The sequence below is a fragment of the Camelus dromedarius genome, chromosome 11 (genome assembly GCF_036321535.1).
Source record: "Camelus dromedarius isolate mCamDro1 chromosome 11, mCamDro1.pat, whole genome shotgun sequence".
NCBI lineage: Eukaryota > Metazoa > Chordata > Mammalia > Artiodactyla > Camelidae > Camelus > Camelus dromedarius.
The window spans coordinates 2,509,092-2,527,238 of record NC_087446.1 but is presented as its reverse complement, the minus strand read 5'-3'; the positions used below and the strand labels follow the sequence as shown (position 1 = coordinate 2,527,238).

At 56.2% G+C, this 18,147-nt stretch overlaps 1 protein-coding gene across 2 annotated transcripts in view; it reads left to right on the top strand.

The window, feature by feature from the left end:
* The window catches only part of TBC1D22A (TBC1 domain family member 22A), a 241,839-nt gene that overhangs the window by 155,525 nt on the left and 68,167 nt on the right, over nt 1-18,147 (top strand). For both annotated transcript variants that reach the window (XR_004140407.2, XM_031463479.2), the window contains exon 10: nt 2,597-2,672. Coding sequence is in view for 1 of the 2 variants with exons in the window: in XM_031463479.2 (XP_031319339.1) it covers nt 2,597-2,672 (76 nt within the window). In the remaining variant the exon portion in view is untranslated. The remainder of the gene's footprint in view (nt 1-2,596; nt 2,673-18,147) is intronic.

Below are 18,147 nucleotides of genomic sequence, written 5' to 3'. Positions count from 1 at the left end.
ATTTCTGGGTCTGGAGAAAGTGCAGCAGAGGCATCAGCCCAGTTCCCTCCACTTGGAAGCAGACTCCGGATTTGGGGGGTGTCACCTCCAACGCCTTCAGCTGGCTGGCTGCGTAACCATTATGTCCCTGCTCAGCCAGGCGCCTGGCCTCCCCTTGGAGGACACAGTCCATCGGGACAGGCCAGCCCCCAGTGAAATGCCCTGTTCCTTTGAGTATTCTCCTGGGCCTGTGGGGGAAGGGTGTCAGAGCTGGTCCTGATGGTTGTGAAATTTGTCAGAATCGAACAGTAATTAAATAATCTGCAGGGCCTGTACCCCAGGCTGCAAGACCACTCCCTCGCTGATTTCTCATCTTTGACTGGGTCCAGCTCTACTGCTCATCCTGGCTCGTCAGAAGCTCTGCTGTTAGGTGCAGTGACAGGGAGCTTCTGACCACACAGCGTGCCCCAAATTCAAGTATGAATCTCCTGTTGCCCAGTTTCCCCAGAGACGTTAAGTCTTAAAGGCTAACCCTTGCAAGTTCAAGTCCAAAACTGAGATTTATTTTGCCCATTCAAGTTTGAGTACCTTGAAGCTCACAATTGGTCCTTGAGCTGTTGCTCTGTCTTACCTAGAGGGGCATCCAGGGTCTCCCTGGGTCGTGCCCAGGGCTTTCAGGCCCAGAGAAGTCCTTTTTCTCAAGTGCCAGTCCATGACAGTCTTCCTTTGTCAAGAGTTCAAAGTTCCACGAAACCCACACGCTTGTCACCCGGTCTGGAGAACACATCCGGCCAGGCCCTGGGGGAACACCGGGGAGCACCCCCTGAGTGAAGGTGGCTGCGCGGAGCTGTCTGTGGTCCTGCCCTCGCGGAGACGTGACAGTTTGGAATCCAGAGCCCTTCACTGAAAACCCACTAGGCAGACATCTTCCAGCAAGAAGTCAGGTCTGCATCTGTTCATTCTCCATCTCTGTGGGGAAGGATCCTCTTGCCTTGTGGGCATTTTCAGTTCTGCGTCACGGTGGCTGGCGCTCCTGCTCCAGTTGGGAGTGTGTGTGTGCGAGGACACGTGTGCACGTGTTCAGCCCAGGGAGTCCTGACTGCACGGGGTCGAGTGCCTTCCACACCTGGCTGCTCACGTGACGGTCGTCCTCTCATTGTGCTCCTGTCACCTGGAGTCCTGTCCCCGCAGATCCTGGGGCCGCGAATGCTGTCTCCCTGTCCCCGGGGCCTCCTGAGGCTGTTCCCTGTGCCTCCCCCAGGCCTCCATGAGGACACATTGTCCTCTCTCAGCACCAGCCCGGCACAAGCCTGCGTGAACCACCAGGACCCGCAGGTGCAGCACCTCACGACTTCAAACAGCACAGGTTGATCGTCTCAGTCCCAGAAGCCCACGGGGGTCTTGCAGGGCTGGTCGGGGCATGGACGCACTGAGGCCTCTCTGGGGCTCCGGGGGGAGTTTGCTCCCTCGCTTTTTTCTGGCCTGAGTTGCTTGCCTTGTGGCCCCTTTGTCCTCCTTCCAAGTCCTTGATGGTGGGTTGCAGGTTCTTGAGCTCTGGCGTTGACCCTCCTGCCTCCTGTCCACCTTCAGGGACCCCGGGATCACACTGGGCCCACATGAGTGGTCCAGGGTAATTTCCCATTTCAGCCGGTTTATTAGCAACTTTAAGTCCCCTTGCCAGGTTCCAGGAATCAGGCCTGAGCAGCTTTGGTGGGTCCTTATTCTGTTTCTTGGGCACCCAGTGTAAGTCTGTTACTGCACGAGTCCAGTTGAAACCCTCATCCTGAAAACGGTCCCCAAGCGGTGGCTGAGACTCCCAAGGGCAGTTCTGTGTGGACGCCCTGGGGTGGGATGTGGGCGGCGCCACCGTCCTCTCTGGCTGGTTTGTGTTCCCTCGGGTGATGACAGTGGCAGGCACCTGGCCTCCTGATCCCAAGTGAACCCTCGTGCGCCTCCCCCCTCAGCGTTTCCATGAGACCCAGCGGGGCCTTATAGGCAGCACTGTTGTTCTTATAGGAGCCCAGAGAGGGGGTGTTACTGGCCGAAGTCACACAGCTCCTGAGTAATAGAGCTGGGCTCTCACTCCAGGGCTGTCTGACTGAAGACCCTCGTCCCCTCCACCATCTTCCCGTCTTAGTCTGTGAACCCCTCTGCCTGAGTTCACTGAGACCGAAGCCAGAAGTGGACTCTGCTCACGCGGTGACGGTGCCTGTGTCGGGGGCCCTTGGGTCACCAGCATGATGCTGGTGCTGCTGGCACCTGGCGGGGTCCCGCTTCACATCAGCCGCCCGCAGTGCTGCGTGTTCCCAGCCAGCAGACCCTGCCTCTCCAGCTCTTTGTTCAATCTAAATGTAAATACCTTAATTTCCATCTAGAAATGCTCTTGCAGACATTCCCAGGGCTGGTGTGCTCCCCTGATGTCGGAAAGTGTTGGGCTGCACCTTCTCAGTGTGAGACGGGGTCACACTGCACACGCAGCCTGACGCACTGCGTGTCGATCACTTTGTGAATCTGTTCTGTTCTCAGGCGGTTCGCGTTTATCCCTCTGCCCTTTCCCCCTCTGGGAAGAGTGTTTCATTTGCTGGGCTTATGATGTTCGTTGTCCTTCTTCCCTTAGGACAACTACACCTTTGCCCAACCTGGGATTCAGATGAAAGTGAAGATGTTGGAGGAGCTCGTGAGCCGGATTGATGGTAAGCCAGCTGCCCAGGCGCCCCTCTCCCGGGGGGCGGCGTGGCGGGGGGAGGCTCCGGGCCTTGCCTGACAGGATGCGCAGGCCGCAGCCCCTGGCTCAACCCCATGCACATCCTTCTGAGGACCCACCAGGGCAGGAGCCGCTCCAGTTCCTTCTGTTAAGACGATGTAATCAGAATTCAGTGCAGCCACTTTGCAGGAAGTAATGAGTGCGTCCTCGAAGCAGGCAGCTCTCACTCCTTATTAAGCCCGATGATTGTCATAATCTGGGCGACAGCCTGGTCGTTTATGGCCGTCCTCTGGCACACTGTTCCTGCCTTCGCACACCATTTTGCTATCAAGGAAGTTGGCGTAATTTCTCCACGGAATCCAATTAATTACCAGGTCTGAAAATAACATCTTTAATATTGTAGAAAAATTATAGTGTGTGCTCGGCCATTTTAGATTATGCTTTCATGTTTAAGTGGGGGCTTTGCAACACTTTCTACCTTCATCCTTCAGACAATTCCCCGTGTGATGTGCTGACTGTCATATTGCAGTAGCAGAGTTCAATTAAATGAAAGCGGAGAGAGAATGCTCGCCATTCCACGCGTAGTCTCCTGACAGTTTGTTAAATTGACGAGCAGAGCGTGACCAGAGGGATAGCAGGCAGAGCCGGGCTTGGGCGTGCGACCCCGGCCGGCCAGCGATGGTCTGTGGAGAAGAGAGTCTGTCGCCAGGGCCCCGTGTGAGCTTGGCAGGCGGTCTCACCGAATGTGCTGAGGAAGTGCGCTTGGCTTAAACGTGGCCGCGGCGCCTGCGCCCCGGGCTGCCCTCCGAGCCCGTGCGTGGGCAGTGCCGTTTCCCTGGCCGCCCCTTCAGCAGCAGAAGCTGCAGCAGTAATGATCTTCCCAAGAAAGGCACTTGGTTTGGGAAACTGTTGGGTGACATTATAGAGCGGAGTCACACAAATTATAAACTCCATTCTGTTCCTTGATGGCATCCGATTTTCAGCTGTATCTAATGGTTATTACCTAATTTCCATGTTATGGACTTCTACACAGAACTTCCAGTAAGACTGCGTCTGAGTCAGTCTGCTCAGCCGCCTTTCCAGTACCTGCTCAGAGTTCTGCTTTTTGCTTACGTAACTGCGTTTACGTACATTTGTTCTTAACGTCACGGGGAGACGTGCTTGCTGTTGTTGGCCTCTTTCCCCACCAGCACTCACACCTGCCCCCGCCCCGTCTCATTTAGTTCTTTGAAATATGATTTGCAGTAGCTGTGAATTACGCTTTCTCAGTGGTCCTTCCTTTCCTCCTGTGTCCCGTAGAAGGCATATTTTATGTGTTTGTGGAGGTTAGAAAGTTGTGGTTAGTGCTCATTTGTTCCCGGGCTGCAGTTTGGGAAATGCCTGCATTGATTTTCTGTGGCGCTGAGGTTTAGAAGAAGCACATCACAGATTTGCTGGATGTTGTTTGAAAGAGCGGCACCAGCGGCCAAAGGAATCCCAGCCAGATCCGTACTTTTTAGTAAATCCCATTTTTATTCTTCCGCAGTGTCTGAGGAGGGCATGTCCATCCTGTGGTGTTTTTTGTTTGTTGGTTTGTTTGTTTAGATGATCAGTTCTTCACAACAGAGGAAATTCTTTTTTGTAATAGGTTCGGCTGTGTCACCTGTTTGTGACTGTTCTTGTAATGAAACCTTCAGGAGTTCTGTGATGCGCTGGAACGAGAAATTCCCAGGCTTTCCAAGCAGGAAGTGTGAGAGTTGAAGGTGTGGGCTCTGGCCCGTGGGCGCCGCCCCCCTCAGCAGCCCTGGCATGCATGGTTTGCCCTTCCCCTTCTTTCTTCCTGCTTCATGGATAGGAAGGTGGACACGGAGATGCTCTTTGTGACCCTGAAGCATCAGACTACATGCTAAGGATGACTGCTTGGCCAGAGTCTTAAAGAACCCTGGTCCGCCTGCCTCGGCACTACTTTTATGCAGGTGAAATGAGGGGGAAGTGCCCACAGGCCCTGTTCCCTCCCCCTCCCCCTGGAGAAAGCATTTGTGGGCTTGAGACTGTGCAGGGGCTGGGAGGATTTTATTAAAGGCAGGACACACTGGGAAGAAAACACTGCTTCTTAAAAGAGACCGCTGCTCCATTTCTGCATTTAAGGGGAAGGACAGTGTTGGTTTCAGAGCTTTTTGGCAGTTTGGTGAAGGAACACAGCTTCATGGACTTGTTGATAAGGAAAGCTGAGGTTCTGTGGGTGTGGCCCAGATGGGAATGGTTTAGAAATGAGCTAAACTGCTCCACAAAGAAAAGTTAGAGGAATTTTGGGATTCCAGTAGTCATGTTGGAAGGATATGTGCTTGGAAGTCAGAAAAGGATGGAGAGGTGGAGGAGGGCAGAGGCCTGGGGGAGGGGAGGGAGGGCAGTGGGGCGAGGGTGGGTTGGAAGAGGGTCCGCGTCACCGTCTTATTTTCTAATGTGACGAGTGGCTAAAGAATTTCTGAAAAGCACTTTTGAGCAGTTTTCTGTTTTGAGTACGGCCATACCCTACTCCGTGTTACCCTTAAATCTTTAGAAAAAGTCTGTTACGTGGACAGAAGGTGGTGTGAGTGAAGAAGGAGGCTTGTGTCTGTAATGGAGACCAAGTGGAAAGGTGATGGGCGTTGGGCCAAGAGACTGTATTTTGGGTGATAATCATCCCGAGAGAGGTAAGCGGGCTGATGAGAAACCCCAGGGGAATCACCTGTCATCTTTGGGGCAGATCTTTTAGAACTTCCCACAGAATGAGAGATGGAGCCTTGAGCCACTTACCTGGGAATCTAGAAGGTGAGAGTAGGAGGATCTTCTACTTGCCAGTGGAAAAACAAGGATGATTTTTTTTTTAAAGCCAGCAAACGAGCAAAAAATTGATGGGGGTGGGGAGAACGAAACAGAGGAAAAAAGAAAAGAAAGAGGGAAAAAAAGAAACAGATTTCTTAGAAACGTTGAACTGCTAACAAGGAAACAAAAATTCCTGGCCAGATTCTGGGAGAATGCTACAGCCCGGAGAGATGAGCCCAGCCCCGAAGGCACTACTGCTCTGAGGGTACTTGCTAATCCAGAAGAAATAATCCCCACATGATTTGTAGTTTTGACAGCTTCATGGAGGGAAGGGTCAAACCCTAGCCTGCCTGAGGGACGGAGTCCAGGAAATGCCCAGGGGCTTTCTGAGACCCAGAAGACTGACCCTCAGGGTGGAGTTGAAGTGAAAGGGCCCCCGTACAGACCTGCAGTCCGGGTGTACCTCAGCGGAGAGGCCCGGGGTTGTTTGGACCTTGACTGTGGTGCTTCTGTGCTGGAGCAGAGTTCTTGGGAGAAGCAAAACAAGCTCTTCTCTGGAGGAAGTTACTGGAAAGTTGTTCCTCAGGTTGTCCCTACATTTTTTCCCCACATAAAATTATCTACACATAGTTAAAGATAAACATACGTTCATGGCTCCTTAAGTGAGAACAGACAGAAATAACAGATAACAGAAGCAGGCCTATAAGATGTTAAGCTTCTGTAATTCTTAGACGTAGACCACAAAACTAGTCTCTCTACTGTGTGTGGAGAAACACCAAAAAGAGAAGCTTAAAAATGTTTTCCAGGGTAGTAGGAAATACATGTTTTTGCATAAGAGATTTGAAAAATATGATAACCAAAGTAAAAACTCAGTGGGCAAGGTTAACAAATTAGACACAGCTGTAGAGAAAATTAGTGAACTGGAAGATTGGTTGGAAGAAAATAATCAAAATGAAACATGGAGAGAAAAGAATATGAAAAATATAGGAAGTGAGAGAGTAGAGAGTATGGGTAAGGGCCTCATTTACATTTATCTGGAGCCCTAGAAGGAGAGGAGAGAGGAAGTGAGAATTGGAAGAGATAATGATTGAGTTGTTTTCCAAAACTACTGAAATAAACCAATTCACTGACTGAAGAGCTCGTTGAACCTTCAGGAGAGTGAAGAGAAAACTATGTAAACACATCACAGGAAGAGTTAACTGAAGACTGATTCTTAAAGCAGCTAGAGTAAAAGGTTATTTTCTAAGAATAGCTGTCTGAGCACTGACTTCTCAACAAAAATACAAGGAGACACCTTCAATGTGCTGAGAGAACCAGCGCTGTCACCCTAGAGTCACCCTAGAGTCACATCCAGCAGAAACATGCTCCAAGAATGAATCTGAAATTCCTCCGAGAGGCTGCCTAAATCTGAGTTGTTCCTTGCTGCCTCTAAGAAGCGATATAACCGAGAAGGAAAGCAAGTCAGGCACACACCCGCCCTGCAGCACACCCAGGGCCACAGTCGCTATGACCATCAGGGGCCCTGGAAGTCGGCACCCCATCCAGCCTGGGAGCCAGGGAGTCAGTGCAAAACGTCTGTGGGAAAAGGAGTGGGTTTATGGGCATCTTAGGAGCAGAACCAGATGAAATCAGCGCAGGAAGGCAAAACCCCAGCCAGAATGGGGAAATACTAAGAGTGGGTCTGTGGCCCAGGAGATCACCGCACTGGCTACTGGGAAATTGGAGAGGATTTGGGGTTTCCGGATGAGCAGCTGCTGCAGCCTTAGCCAGATCTGTTTCTAACGGTTACTTGCTTCTACAAGGTGAATTCTCATGCCCCGTTTTTTGGGGCAAGGGCTTGCCTAGGGATTTCTCGTTCCTGCCAAACTGAGCTTTATTTTGGCCCTGGAGTGGAGTGAGCTGCTTCTTGTGCAAATGAGTTGCTGCTATGGGGCCAGTCACCCTCCAGCAGGCCACCTCCGAGCCCTGCTGGGGACGTTTGCTGTTTCCTTGGGGCACTCTGGCTGCAGGTGGGTGACGGAAGGATGAGTCTGGGAAACCAGTGCTGTGTCCTCTGCTTCTTTGGGGCAGGTTAGATTTGAACCCCCTCGCACAGGGTACGAGCACACAGCTTTGCCCCAGGAGTGCGTTGGGGCTCAGTGCACACAGGGACCGAGCTCTGAGTGCTCAGTGTAAGGGTCTCACCAGGCAGAAGCCAGATGTCACTGTTGCCAGTTGGGAGGCTCAGCTCTGCTTTGTGGACAGACAGCCTGAAATCTCAGCAGCTTAAATAACAAACATTTGTTTCTCCCTTACACGGCACGTCCCCTGTGGCTTGACTGGGGTTCCTGTTCTGTGTGGTCCTCACTTTGGGGCTCAGGCTGCTGGAGCTGTTGCCTTCAGCAGTTTCCTGGCCCCGTTGCTGTGATGAGGGAGAAGCTCTGGGGGTTGCTCACGGGCTCTTAACGCTTTCAGCAGAAAGTGGTACCCAACACTCGGCTGCATTTCATTGGCCAAAGCAAGTCACGTGCTGTGGCGAGAGGCAGGAGGAAAGAGAAGTGCCCCCCGCCCTGGGCTGGGAGAGCCCCACTCTCTTGTGGACAGAGTAACAGGCATGGTGTAGGGAGGAGTTCGGAGTTAGAAGCATGTGCTCTCAATATTTTTGTTAACTGTCAGACTGTTCCCTACTTGGCAAAGGATTGCTCTGCATAAAATTAACAGGTCACACCAGTCATCGGTAGTTTATTGCCTCAGTAATAAATACATGTTAACACTCCGTGGACTGATAGAATTTTAACATACAAAGCACTGGAGGAAATTTTTGTGTATTTGAAAGTGAAATTTCAACTTTCGCAGTCTACTCAGGTGACATACCTTGTGCATCTGTTGTCCTTGGATCTGTTACACCTGATGTTAACCTTTGAGGTCACATGATCTCCAGTTGCCCCCACGTTCAGCCCTCGGGCTCTTCGAAAGACTGCAGTCTGAGCCCCTTAGCCCGAGTCCTGGGACTGGGCCCACCTGCGGGCAGCCCCACCTTGGGTTCTGTACCTGCATCTTTTGTGACAGGAGATCATGTAAATGGAATCCTGGCTGTGTCTTTTGATCGAAAAAAATCATGGAGAACCTATTTCAGTATTAAAAAGAAATATTTGAAGATAGTCAGCCTCAGCAGATGTGTGTATCTGGTTACGGCCACGCTTGGCTTTCTCAGAAGACTTAATATCACATTTAAAGAATTGTGTCACAGATTAGTGAGTTGTCCCCAGGGAAGGAAACGGGCACGAAGAGGGAAGCCAGTGGGTGGCTCCTGGTGGGACTTGGCCAGCCGAGGTCTGCTGGGCTCTGCCCTCAGGTTGTTGAGGGACCATAAAGCCAAGGTTCTGGTGGGCCAGGGAGGCGGAGAAGCCTGAACCACCCCCGGGGCTGCTCAGGGCGGCCGGAGCCACCATCAGGAGTGTGCCTTTTCAGTCTTCGCACCCAAACTCTGCTTTCTCCCTGTGCAGAAAAAAGCCGGGGTAAATCCTTCCCATCTGATCTTAGCGGTGTCAGATTTAGCAAATAAAAATATCAAACACTCAGTTAAATTTGAAATTCAGGTAAATAACGGACCATTTTTTAATATGAGTATGCAATATTTGGCACATACTGAAAGCCAGATTTCGCTGGGCCTCCTGTATCTTATCTGGCAGCCCTGCGAGTGGTGAGTTCAGAACGGCGTCAAGTTGAATTCAAACTTAGTCCTTTTGTCCTGGAGGTTGCAGGTGGCGACGAAAATACTGCTTACACGTGATGGCCATTTGAAATTAAAGTTCACACATGCCAGTATATGTGCCCCGCCAATACACTCACACCTGCACCTGTACACACATACACCCCCCCCAACACGCATGTACACACCAGTGTACACTTCAGGTGTGGTTCGTTTTCTGGGTGTGGCAGCTGTGTGTGAGGTCGCTGACTTTCCTGCACCCCCGCCGGGCACACTGACCTCGTTACACATCCCTGGAGGGGCAGCCTGTCTCCTCCGGGGAGGGGGTTCTTCTCCTGGCCAAAGGCTGGCACTGACCTGCACACCAGCTGAGCGGTGTTGACTTTCCACTGGTCACCACGTGATTGTTTGAAGAGAAGTCAGTGTTTTTCACTAGGTTAGATCAATTTCTGGCTGATTTCTGACTTATGAGTGATTATTCTCCGACAGGCTGGCCTAGAAACCCTTGGCTGGTGAATCTGTTCACAGTCCTGCAGAGACTGACCACCCTGGCAGGGCAGTTGGAGTTTTCGCGAGGACCACGGATGACATGCGGAGAACTGTTGTGTGCCAGTCACCCAAGTCCTCAGGCACGGCCGTGCGGGGCGGCCCATGGCTGCCCGGGACACTAACCTTGTTGATCTTTAGTGACAGTCAGATGCAGGCCAAGCTCCTAGGAGGTTCTTGCTTTCCACCTTCCAGTCACTTCCTGAGATGCACACCTTCCTCCTCTTGTCCATCCTCCACGCGGCTGCCGAGACTCGCCGTGCACTGGCCTCCGAGGCCCTTCTCAGTCTGACCCACGGCCCTGCCTCCTCCAGCCGGCTTTAGGCCGCGTTGAACCCTGGAGCAGTTTGTTTGTCCTTACGCACCACATGTGACCTCAGCTTTGCTCGTCCAGTTTGTTTCCTTTGCCTGAAATGCACTTCGGCTGCCCCCCCCCCCGCCTCCCCCGGCCCTCTTCCACTGCCTGTGCGCAGCAGAGCGGGGCGGTGGTCCCTGGGTTGAGCAGGGGAGGCAGGTGGGGTACGTGTCAGGTGGGACTTTGTCCTTCAGAGCCGCAGCTGAGGAGGAAGTTGGCACCGGGAGCCGGAGACTGACATCGGGGGGACTTGGGAGGCTGGCTGGTGTGGGCTCAGGCTCGGGCTCTGTCACCCCAGGGGTGTGGCCGGCGAGTGGCAGCCCCACACTGGCGGTGGTTTCCCCGGGGCTGGGAGAGTCAGGGCAGGTGAAGTGCTCACACCAGTGCTGGCGCATCGTGAGCTGCAGCCGACCTGGGCACCGCCATCACCTCATCGGCGTTTTTAGCATTTTTATCAGTTAGGTGGTGGGGTTGGGGGCGTGGGCTCCCCTTCCCAGTGGGGGCTGCGGTTGGTCTGGGGGCTCTGTCGACACAGAGTGTTGGACCTCGTGGGCAAAGGGCCTGTCTGGCGCTGGCTCCCTGGGCAGGCTCCCCTGTCTGGCCTGGGAGGCCGCTTAGCGGGGCCGATACTGCCCCAACCCGGGGAGACCAGGGCGGGCGCCAGGCTTCATTATTACTAAAATGGACACGTCCGCCCTAGGGGGAAAGATGCCAGAACGTGCTCCTGGAGAATGGTTCTGCCTCGGTGTGCTAACCAGCTCTGTTGCGGGTACATTTTCCCTTTACTGTGTTTTTTAATTTAGGTTAAATGTGATTTTAATGAAATTTCTCTGAAAGCTGTCTTGCCTACATTGTAAGGTTAAAATTGACTTATTCTTTCAAGAGAGAACTCGGTTACAGCTGGAAACGAGATTCAGCTTTATTACCACCCAAGTGAAAATATTTTTATTTCTGCTGCACGGTGAGCAGTCAGAGAGCAGAGGATACACCAGCGGTGCGGCCTGGCCCTGGAGCAGTCGGCATGCACCATGAGAACTCGCAGGGACCCCCCCCCCCCCCCGCTCGTCAGACCCCAGACGGCCGGGGCGCCTTTGGGATGAAGGGAGGTTTCACTGGAGATGCAGGGCCCGGGGTTGGCAGATCACACGTGGAGGGCGGTGACGTCAGCTGTGGGAGGTCATGTAGACTCTCGGGGATGCCTCCGTGTGTCCGCTTACCAGCCTGCCTCCCTGTCTCAGGCTGAGGCTTTGTCTCCGTGGACAGGGGTCCTTACTCCGGTGGCTCGGTGCTGGGCCTGCCCAAGGCCTTTGGGCAGCAGGTGCCCTGTGGATTCTCACTCTCCCAGTGGTGTCCAGTAGATTTAACGTGCCTTCAGTTGAAAACCTACGTGGCTATTTGGTTGCATTTTTGAGAAGAGGGATGCATTACCCAGTCCAAAAAAATCAAAGAAATAGTGGAAGTTCCCTGTAATCTAAAAAATAGCATGTTAGGGTTACCCCCGGGTTCTGGCTCAGCCTCCCGCACTGACTCTGAAGCTGGTCGCTGCTGATAATGGTCATCATCATCAGGAGATGGGGAGGGAGAGGGAGAGGGAGCAGCAGCAGCTATTAAGCACCTGCCGAGTCAGAGGCACCGCCCCCAGCTCTTCATCTGGGTTGTTGTGTTGATTTGTCACAGCGCCCCTTTGAGGTGGGACTACGCCGCCCCTTCCCTGGCCTCAGGTTCCCCGCAGGCTGGATGGTCTCCAGCGGCCTCCAGCTCTGCCCCTCCTGGGTCAGTACTGAGCTCGGGCGAGCCCCCTCAGCCTTCCCCCAGCCTCCTGGGGGCCCAGCGCTGTCTTCCGGGCTCAGAGTCACGCCTGGCCCTGCCTGCACCCGAGGGTTCCTGGGGGAGGAGCAGGCTGCAGCCGCACAGAGGCGATGCCCTCCCCAGACCCACACCCTCTGTGCACGGTTTCTCTGGGGACTCCTGGCTGTGTCTTGTGCCTTCTGGTGCCCCCCCCACCACATTGTGAAACCCTGCGAAGAGGGAGGGGGCAGAAAATCAAACTTGGCTTCTCTGAATAGAGGGAGCCCGGTCCTAGAGGCCTCCCCACTGTCGTCTTGGGACCCTGGGGTCAGGCCCGTAGCCCCTCCGGCCATCTCCCAGGCCAGAGGGCTGTGTGGGAAGGCAGGCTGTGGCCCTGTTGCCTGGGCCTCCCTGACCCTCCCGCTTTCCCTGCTCTGTCTTTCCTGGGCTCGCTGCCTCCCCAGCCCTTTGTGTTTTCCTCCCTGTGTAAGCCTGTGGTCAGGTGTTCCCGAGAGCAGGTAGAGCAGGATTTACTTTCTAAAAATCAAAGGACAACTCTCCTTGCAGGTCTGGGCTGCAGGGTCCCGGGAGGCCTGGCCACCACCACCCAGCCCACGTTACAGCCGGAGAACGGGGTGGGTGGGCCTGGGCGGGCGTGTCCCCATTCAGCTCTTGGGTGCCCCCCCCACGGGCCACCGAGGCAGGTGAATCTGCTTGGCTTCGAGACGCTGTGTCTGTGACCTGGCTGACCTTTCCTCCTGGAACCTCTCAGCAGAGCAGTCACAGAAGGCAGCTCCAGGGTCACTGGCTCACTTGGGGGGCGCTCAAGTGGGGAGCATGTTTGTGCCGGAGGCAGCGATGGCCACCCGGTGAGCAGTAGAGCATGAGCAGGGTCCTCGGAGCTGGGGCGTGGCTGCTCTGCTCCTCAATGATGGTATCTTTGCGTCCCTGTGTCCGAGATTTATGTTCCAGGTTTATGGCCAAACTGAGAGTAGTTAATTAAACTGTAAGGAGAGACGTCCAAATAGAGCGATTCTCCTTGACCTTAAGAAGGAAAGGTTGTCTTGGTTTTGAATGTAGGCCATCAAATCTGGTTTTGCAGTGATTCCCCGAAGTCATTTTTGATCGTGTTTACACGTTGCTGGAGACGCTCTGAGCCGTTTTATCTCCCTCCCTTAAAGAACCAGCGTCCAGCTTAAGGTCAGGACGGGGCAGCATTGGGGGCCGGGCTCGGGGAAGGAGGACCGCCTCTTGTTACCGAGGTCACAGTCCTTCCCGTGCTGGTCAGCTGCCGGCGCTGGGAGAAGGAGGAGGGGCACTTGCTGTTTCACGAAGGTGGACCCTCCGTACTTCGGGCCACGGGTCCCTGTGTCCGTGCTCCCAGCCCCGCCTACAGTCACACCCTGTCACTGCGCCGTGGACAGTGCAGGCCGAGCACATGCCCGCAGCTCTCCGCACGATCAGTCCCCTGCCCTCTGCCAGGCCTGGGCCCCCATGCAGAGACCCACGGTTTCAGTCTGTGGTGAAGTCCTCCCGGGTTCTGGGGGCCGGACAGGTGGGGAGGGCAGGGCTGCTACAGGCACCAGGCCATCCAGCGGCTTCTCGAGGCCCCACTCTGCCCCAGCCGCCCTTCCCCGCTGGGTCCGCGGTGCCGTGGACCCGGGGTGCGGGGCTGCTTCGTGCTGTGTGCCGCACTGGTGCAGGCTGGAGCCGCCCTGCCGTTGAGGGAGACTTTGTCCACCTTTCTGTTCTCACTTCTGTCTTTCTGCCTGTTTCGGGCACCATGTTTGCCCTCTTCTGTCAATTTGCAAGGTGCCAGGAAGGAGGGAAGTACGTGCAGGGTGCTCAGATGCCTCTCGAACAGCCTCTGAAGCCCCCTGGTCTGGGAGGGGGGCCCCAGCCCCCGGGCACCAGGGGTCTCCATGGGGCGTGGCCTGGAATGCTTCCGCACCCAGCAATTATAGGTGCCCTCTGGGTGCTGGGGTGCCCCCTGCCCACGGAGCTCCGCCTGGTCCCGTGCTTGACCCCACTGGGCACTCTGCACCTCGTCGCCCTTCCTGGCAGCTGGTGAGGTCGGAGCTGGCAGCATCTGCCCTTGACAGATGGGAGTGGAGGCCCCGGGGCGTTCCACTGGAGCCACACAGGCCCCGATGAGTTGAGATGCCTGTGGACGCTGGCAGTGAGGGCGTGACGGCCGGGGTGGAGGCGGTCCGGGAGGGCTTCGTGGAAGACGGCACCAGCTCTGAGCCTTGGTGGCCGTTTGCTGTGTTGAGTAGGGGCTGGTGTGAAATGGTGAAGCAGCGACGTGCCTGTGGGTGCTGGACTGTGTGGGGGTGAAGGGGGGGTGAAGGGGGGGTGCCGGGAGGGTGTGTGGGGGGACAGGCCCGAGGAGGGGTTGGAACAGGTGGGCACAGGCCGGTGTCTCCTCCCACCTCTGCGTCCCGGGACTCGCATCCACGTGGCCTCAGGAGCAGAATTTATGCCGCAGAATCGGCAAGTGCTGGGAATCAAGGCCTCTTCCCAGAGGATCTGTCGTTCAGCGCTGACCAGCGCAGCGCTGTGCGGAGAAGGAGGGCCGGGGCGGACCTGGACAGCTTCAGGAGGCATTTCAGCTTCTCGAGGAGCTGTCGGGAGGGTTGAGTACCAGCGGGCGTGGCCAGAGTGGTGTCGGGAACGTGGAGCGGGAACCAGGTGGACTGACCTGTTGTGCTCTCTCCCCTCATCCAGACCAGTGTTGCGGTTTTCACGTGTGTACCTTAGGTCGCGTCCTGTTTGCTCTGAAAGTGCACCTTAGATTATACAGGTAGGGCCACCTGTGCTGTTCTGTTTTCTTCCTGATAAGAGCATGGGCCAGAACGAGTAATTCCCTGCCCAGAGCTATACGTAGTCCCTCCACGCACGTGTGTGGTTTGATTTCATCCCCTTTCCTACACAAAGGTTCTACTCAGAGACACAATAACATGCCTTCTCTCCCTCAGAACACGTCCGTTCTCTCAGCTGTGTTCCAGTCTTCCAGTAGGTGACGAGGAAAGTGTCGGTCATAGAAATCGCTTTGGAAAGTGCTTCAGTGCTTTTCCATAGACATGCGAGGTCCACCCTCCCGTCCTCTGTCCCTTCCCTCACTGAGCAACCTCCTCCCTCCTCTCCTCTCTCCTGTGATCCATCCGCTCACCCACCCGCTAACCATCCCTCCCTCCCTCTGTCCATCTACCCACCCCCCCTCCCTCCACCCCTCCCTCCATCCATCCCTTCATCCCACTTTCATGGAAAACTCCTCCTACCTTGCCCTTTGGGTCCAGGACATGGAAAGGAATCAGGATTTCTTATCCTTATGAGCCCACAGTTCAGAGGGATAGTCAGCCATTCAAGCCACCAAAGCCACTAAGGGTCCCAGGTGCTCTCTATAAGTTGAGGCAGGAGTGGCTGGGGGGGCCCTGAGGTGGGCGGTGTCAGCTCCAGTGTGGGGAGAGGTCACAAAGGCTTCCGAAGGGCAGCGGAGTCTTGAGCGTGGGGAGGTGTGGGCCAGCAGGGGCGTGAGAGTCACACTGAGACACATCCTTGTTGATGGCGCATTCTCAGTCTTGATGCGCACCCGGAGAGAGGGCGTGCTCTGGGAAGGCCGCGCGCCCCCACTTCCGGGCGGCCTTGGGTAGGGTCAGACTTCCTTTCGGCTGACACCAGGTCTGAGGTTTGATGGCATCCCGTCCACACTGCGGCCTTGAGAGCTCCTCTCCCCGTCAGCATCATCACTGTCCCCACCTAAAACCTTCCACAGGTGTTAGTGGGACGGAGCCAAGAACCGGGCCCCCTCCAGCCCCCACCCACCAGATCTGGCTCCTAACCCGCCTGCCGTCTCCTCTGGGCCTCCCCGATCTGCCTGTGTCCATGGCCAGGGCGGCCGTTATGGGGCTTCTGGAGCAGTCAGTACCGTGCCTGGGCCCCCAGGAAGGCCGCTCTGTCCCCTGCGTTCTGTCCCCCAGGCCCCGTGCGGCAACCTTGGGTGGAAATGGCCCTGGCTCGGAGGTGTTTGTTGAGGCCCGTGAAGACATCTGTGAAGTGGGGATGATTTAATGCTGCGTCGCTGCGATTCTGTGTAGCGCCAGAAGAACTCGTATTTTAGATTATGTTACTGTCAAAAAAATAGACCTTAACATGTCCCTAGGGATGGAGAGATGGTGTGTGGTGGTGTCAGATAAACACGGTTTCTTTACGACCTGCTGGGAGGCTCATTTCCTTCCCATGCTGCTGTCTATGCTGGGGTCCCGAGAGTGTGGGGGCGTCGCTGTCCCCAAGGCCAGGCGGCCTGCTGTGACCTCTTCCTGGGGCTGTGCCACCACGGCTTTACAAGTGGGTGGTGCCTCCAGGGTCTGAGCCACCTTCCTCACCCTCCCCTGGGGAGCCCGTGAGAGGTTAGCCACCACACGGCCTGGCCTGGGAGGAGTGATTTTTGGGGAAGTGCAGTGTGGCCCCTGCCCTGATGTGTGTCCGGATCTCAGCTCTCAGGGTCCTTTAATGCTGGCAGAAGTCCTCTGCTGAAACACGAGTCCAAAGTGGATGCCCCACAGCACGCCCGGAGTTAGCGTCAGGCCCCCGCATGGAGGGCTCTGTTCTCTGTGAGATCCAGCCATGCCCCGTGGCCCCCAGGTGCCGCACGTCTGACCGAGCAGTGATGAAGGCCGCAGTCCCCGGGCCCCGCTGCAGTCACTTGCCTGAGTGGCTTGCAGACCTTGGGAAAGCATGTCACAGAGGGTGCGGCTCAGGAGGGCCAGCCGGGGGAGACAGGAGTAGGACGAGGTTGGGGAGGGTCCTGGGACTCGGAGCTCCTTCGGCCCCCGCGTCAGGGCCTGTCACCCTCCCGCATGTCTGCGTGTTCACCCGCTGGGACGCTATGTCTGCGTGTTCACCCGCTGGGACGCTTGCTGAGCCTGGGCGTCCGGAGTCGTCGCGCAGGCACGACTGACCGCGTCGTGGGCCCCGGCGCCTCTTCCCTGACGTCCGGCAGCTGGGACCCCACCCGGCACTGGGAAGGTGCGTCCCACCGTGGGCTGCAGGGTGGGCCTCGTGCTCCCGTCTCTGGTCCTGCACACCCACGGCCCCCAGCCTGGCCTCCTGCCCCCGTGTGTCCAGGTCCTTACGTCTTTAGTCCCCTCTGCCCTGTCCCTTCGCTCCCTGTGCTGTGCTGCTGGGAAGAGTCCACGGGGAGCCTGAGCTGCACCTGTCGGCCTGAAGCTGCGTCTGCTCACAGCTTGGATCATGGAGACAGATGACAGCAGGCTCCCTGGCCGTTTGGTGGAGGCCCCATTTGCCTGGTCAGAGCTTCCACTGGTTTTATTTCTGGGTGAGGCTCAGCTGCCGTCTCCTCCCCATTCTTGGTCTGGACCCAGTCATGTGCCCACTGCTGGCATTCCCCTGTGTCAGGAACTTTCCTGAGAGGGTCCTGTGCGGGAGCTGCGGCCCGCCCTGTTTTCCAGGGGGGCACCTGGAGGCCCTGAGAGCCTAGAGAACCTTCCAGAAGCTGACCTGGGTTTGGAGCCCAGCTCTCCTAACCCTGAAACTCGAGGTCTTTCCACGACTCACCAGTCTGGCCGGGCTCTCTGCTGAGGGAGAAGGCAGTCCAGCCGCCCAGACTCAGGCCTCCTCGCTGCCCCGATGTGGGGCTGGCAGGACTGCTGGCCTGCGAGGATTTGCTGGGGGGTGTCCGCTGCTTGGAGAGTGGAACCACAGGGCCTGGATTCTGCTCTGTGTCCTTCACTCCCCCTGCCGCCCGGTCCCTTCCCAGCTCGGGCCTCTGTCCCCCTGGTGCACCCCCCTGGGCGGCCGTGGCAGGTCAGTCTGCAGCGGGGGCCCCGGGCTGCTGCTCCCCGGAGCTATGGGCCGGGCCTGGTGCGTGTCGCCCTCTGCCTTGGCCTCTTTCTCTGGCCCCCTCGGCACGGCCGTGGGCCCTGGGTCCTCGCGGGGTGCGGCTCAGCCCTGCCTCTGGGGCCTGGCGCCTCTGTGTAGCTGTTTACTCTCACCGTAAAGCAAGCCCTGCACACGAGGCGGGGGAGCCCAGGGCGAGGGCCTCCTTGGGCGCAGAGGGGCCCGTGTTCAGTGACAGTGGGCTCGTGTTTTTGTTCTTCTCTTTTGAACAGATTGGGGAATTGAAATCTTCCCCCCTCAAAGCCTATTCCGGCCTTGCCCGCGGAAGCCTGACGCGGTCACGTCTGTGCTTGGCGTTGTGGACGGGCTTTGGGCGGGTCTCTTTGTGCGAGCAACTGCGTTCACTCTTTGGGCAAATTAATCTAAGTGGCGCTGGCCACG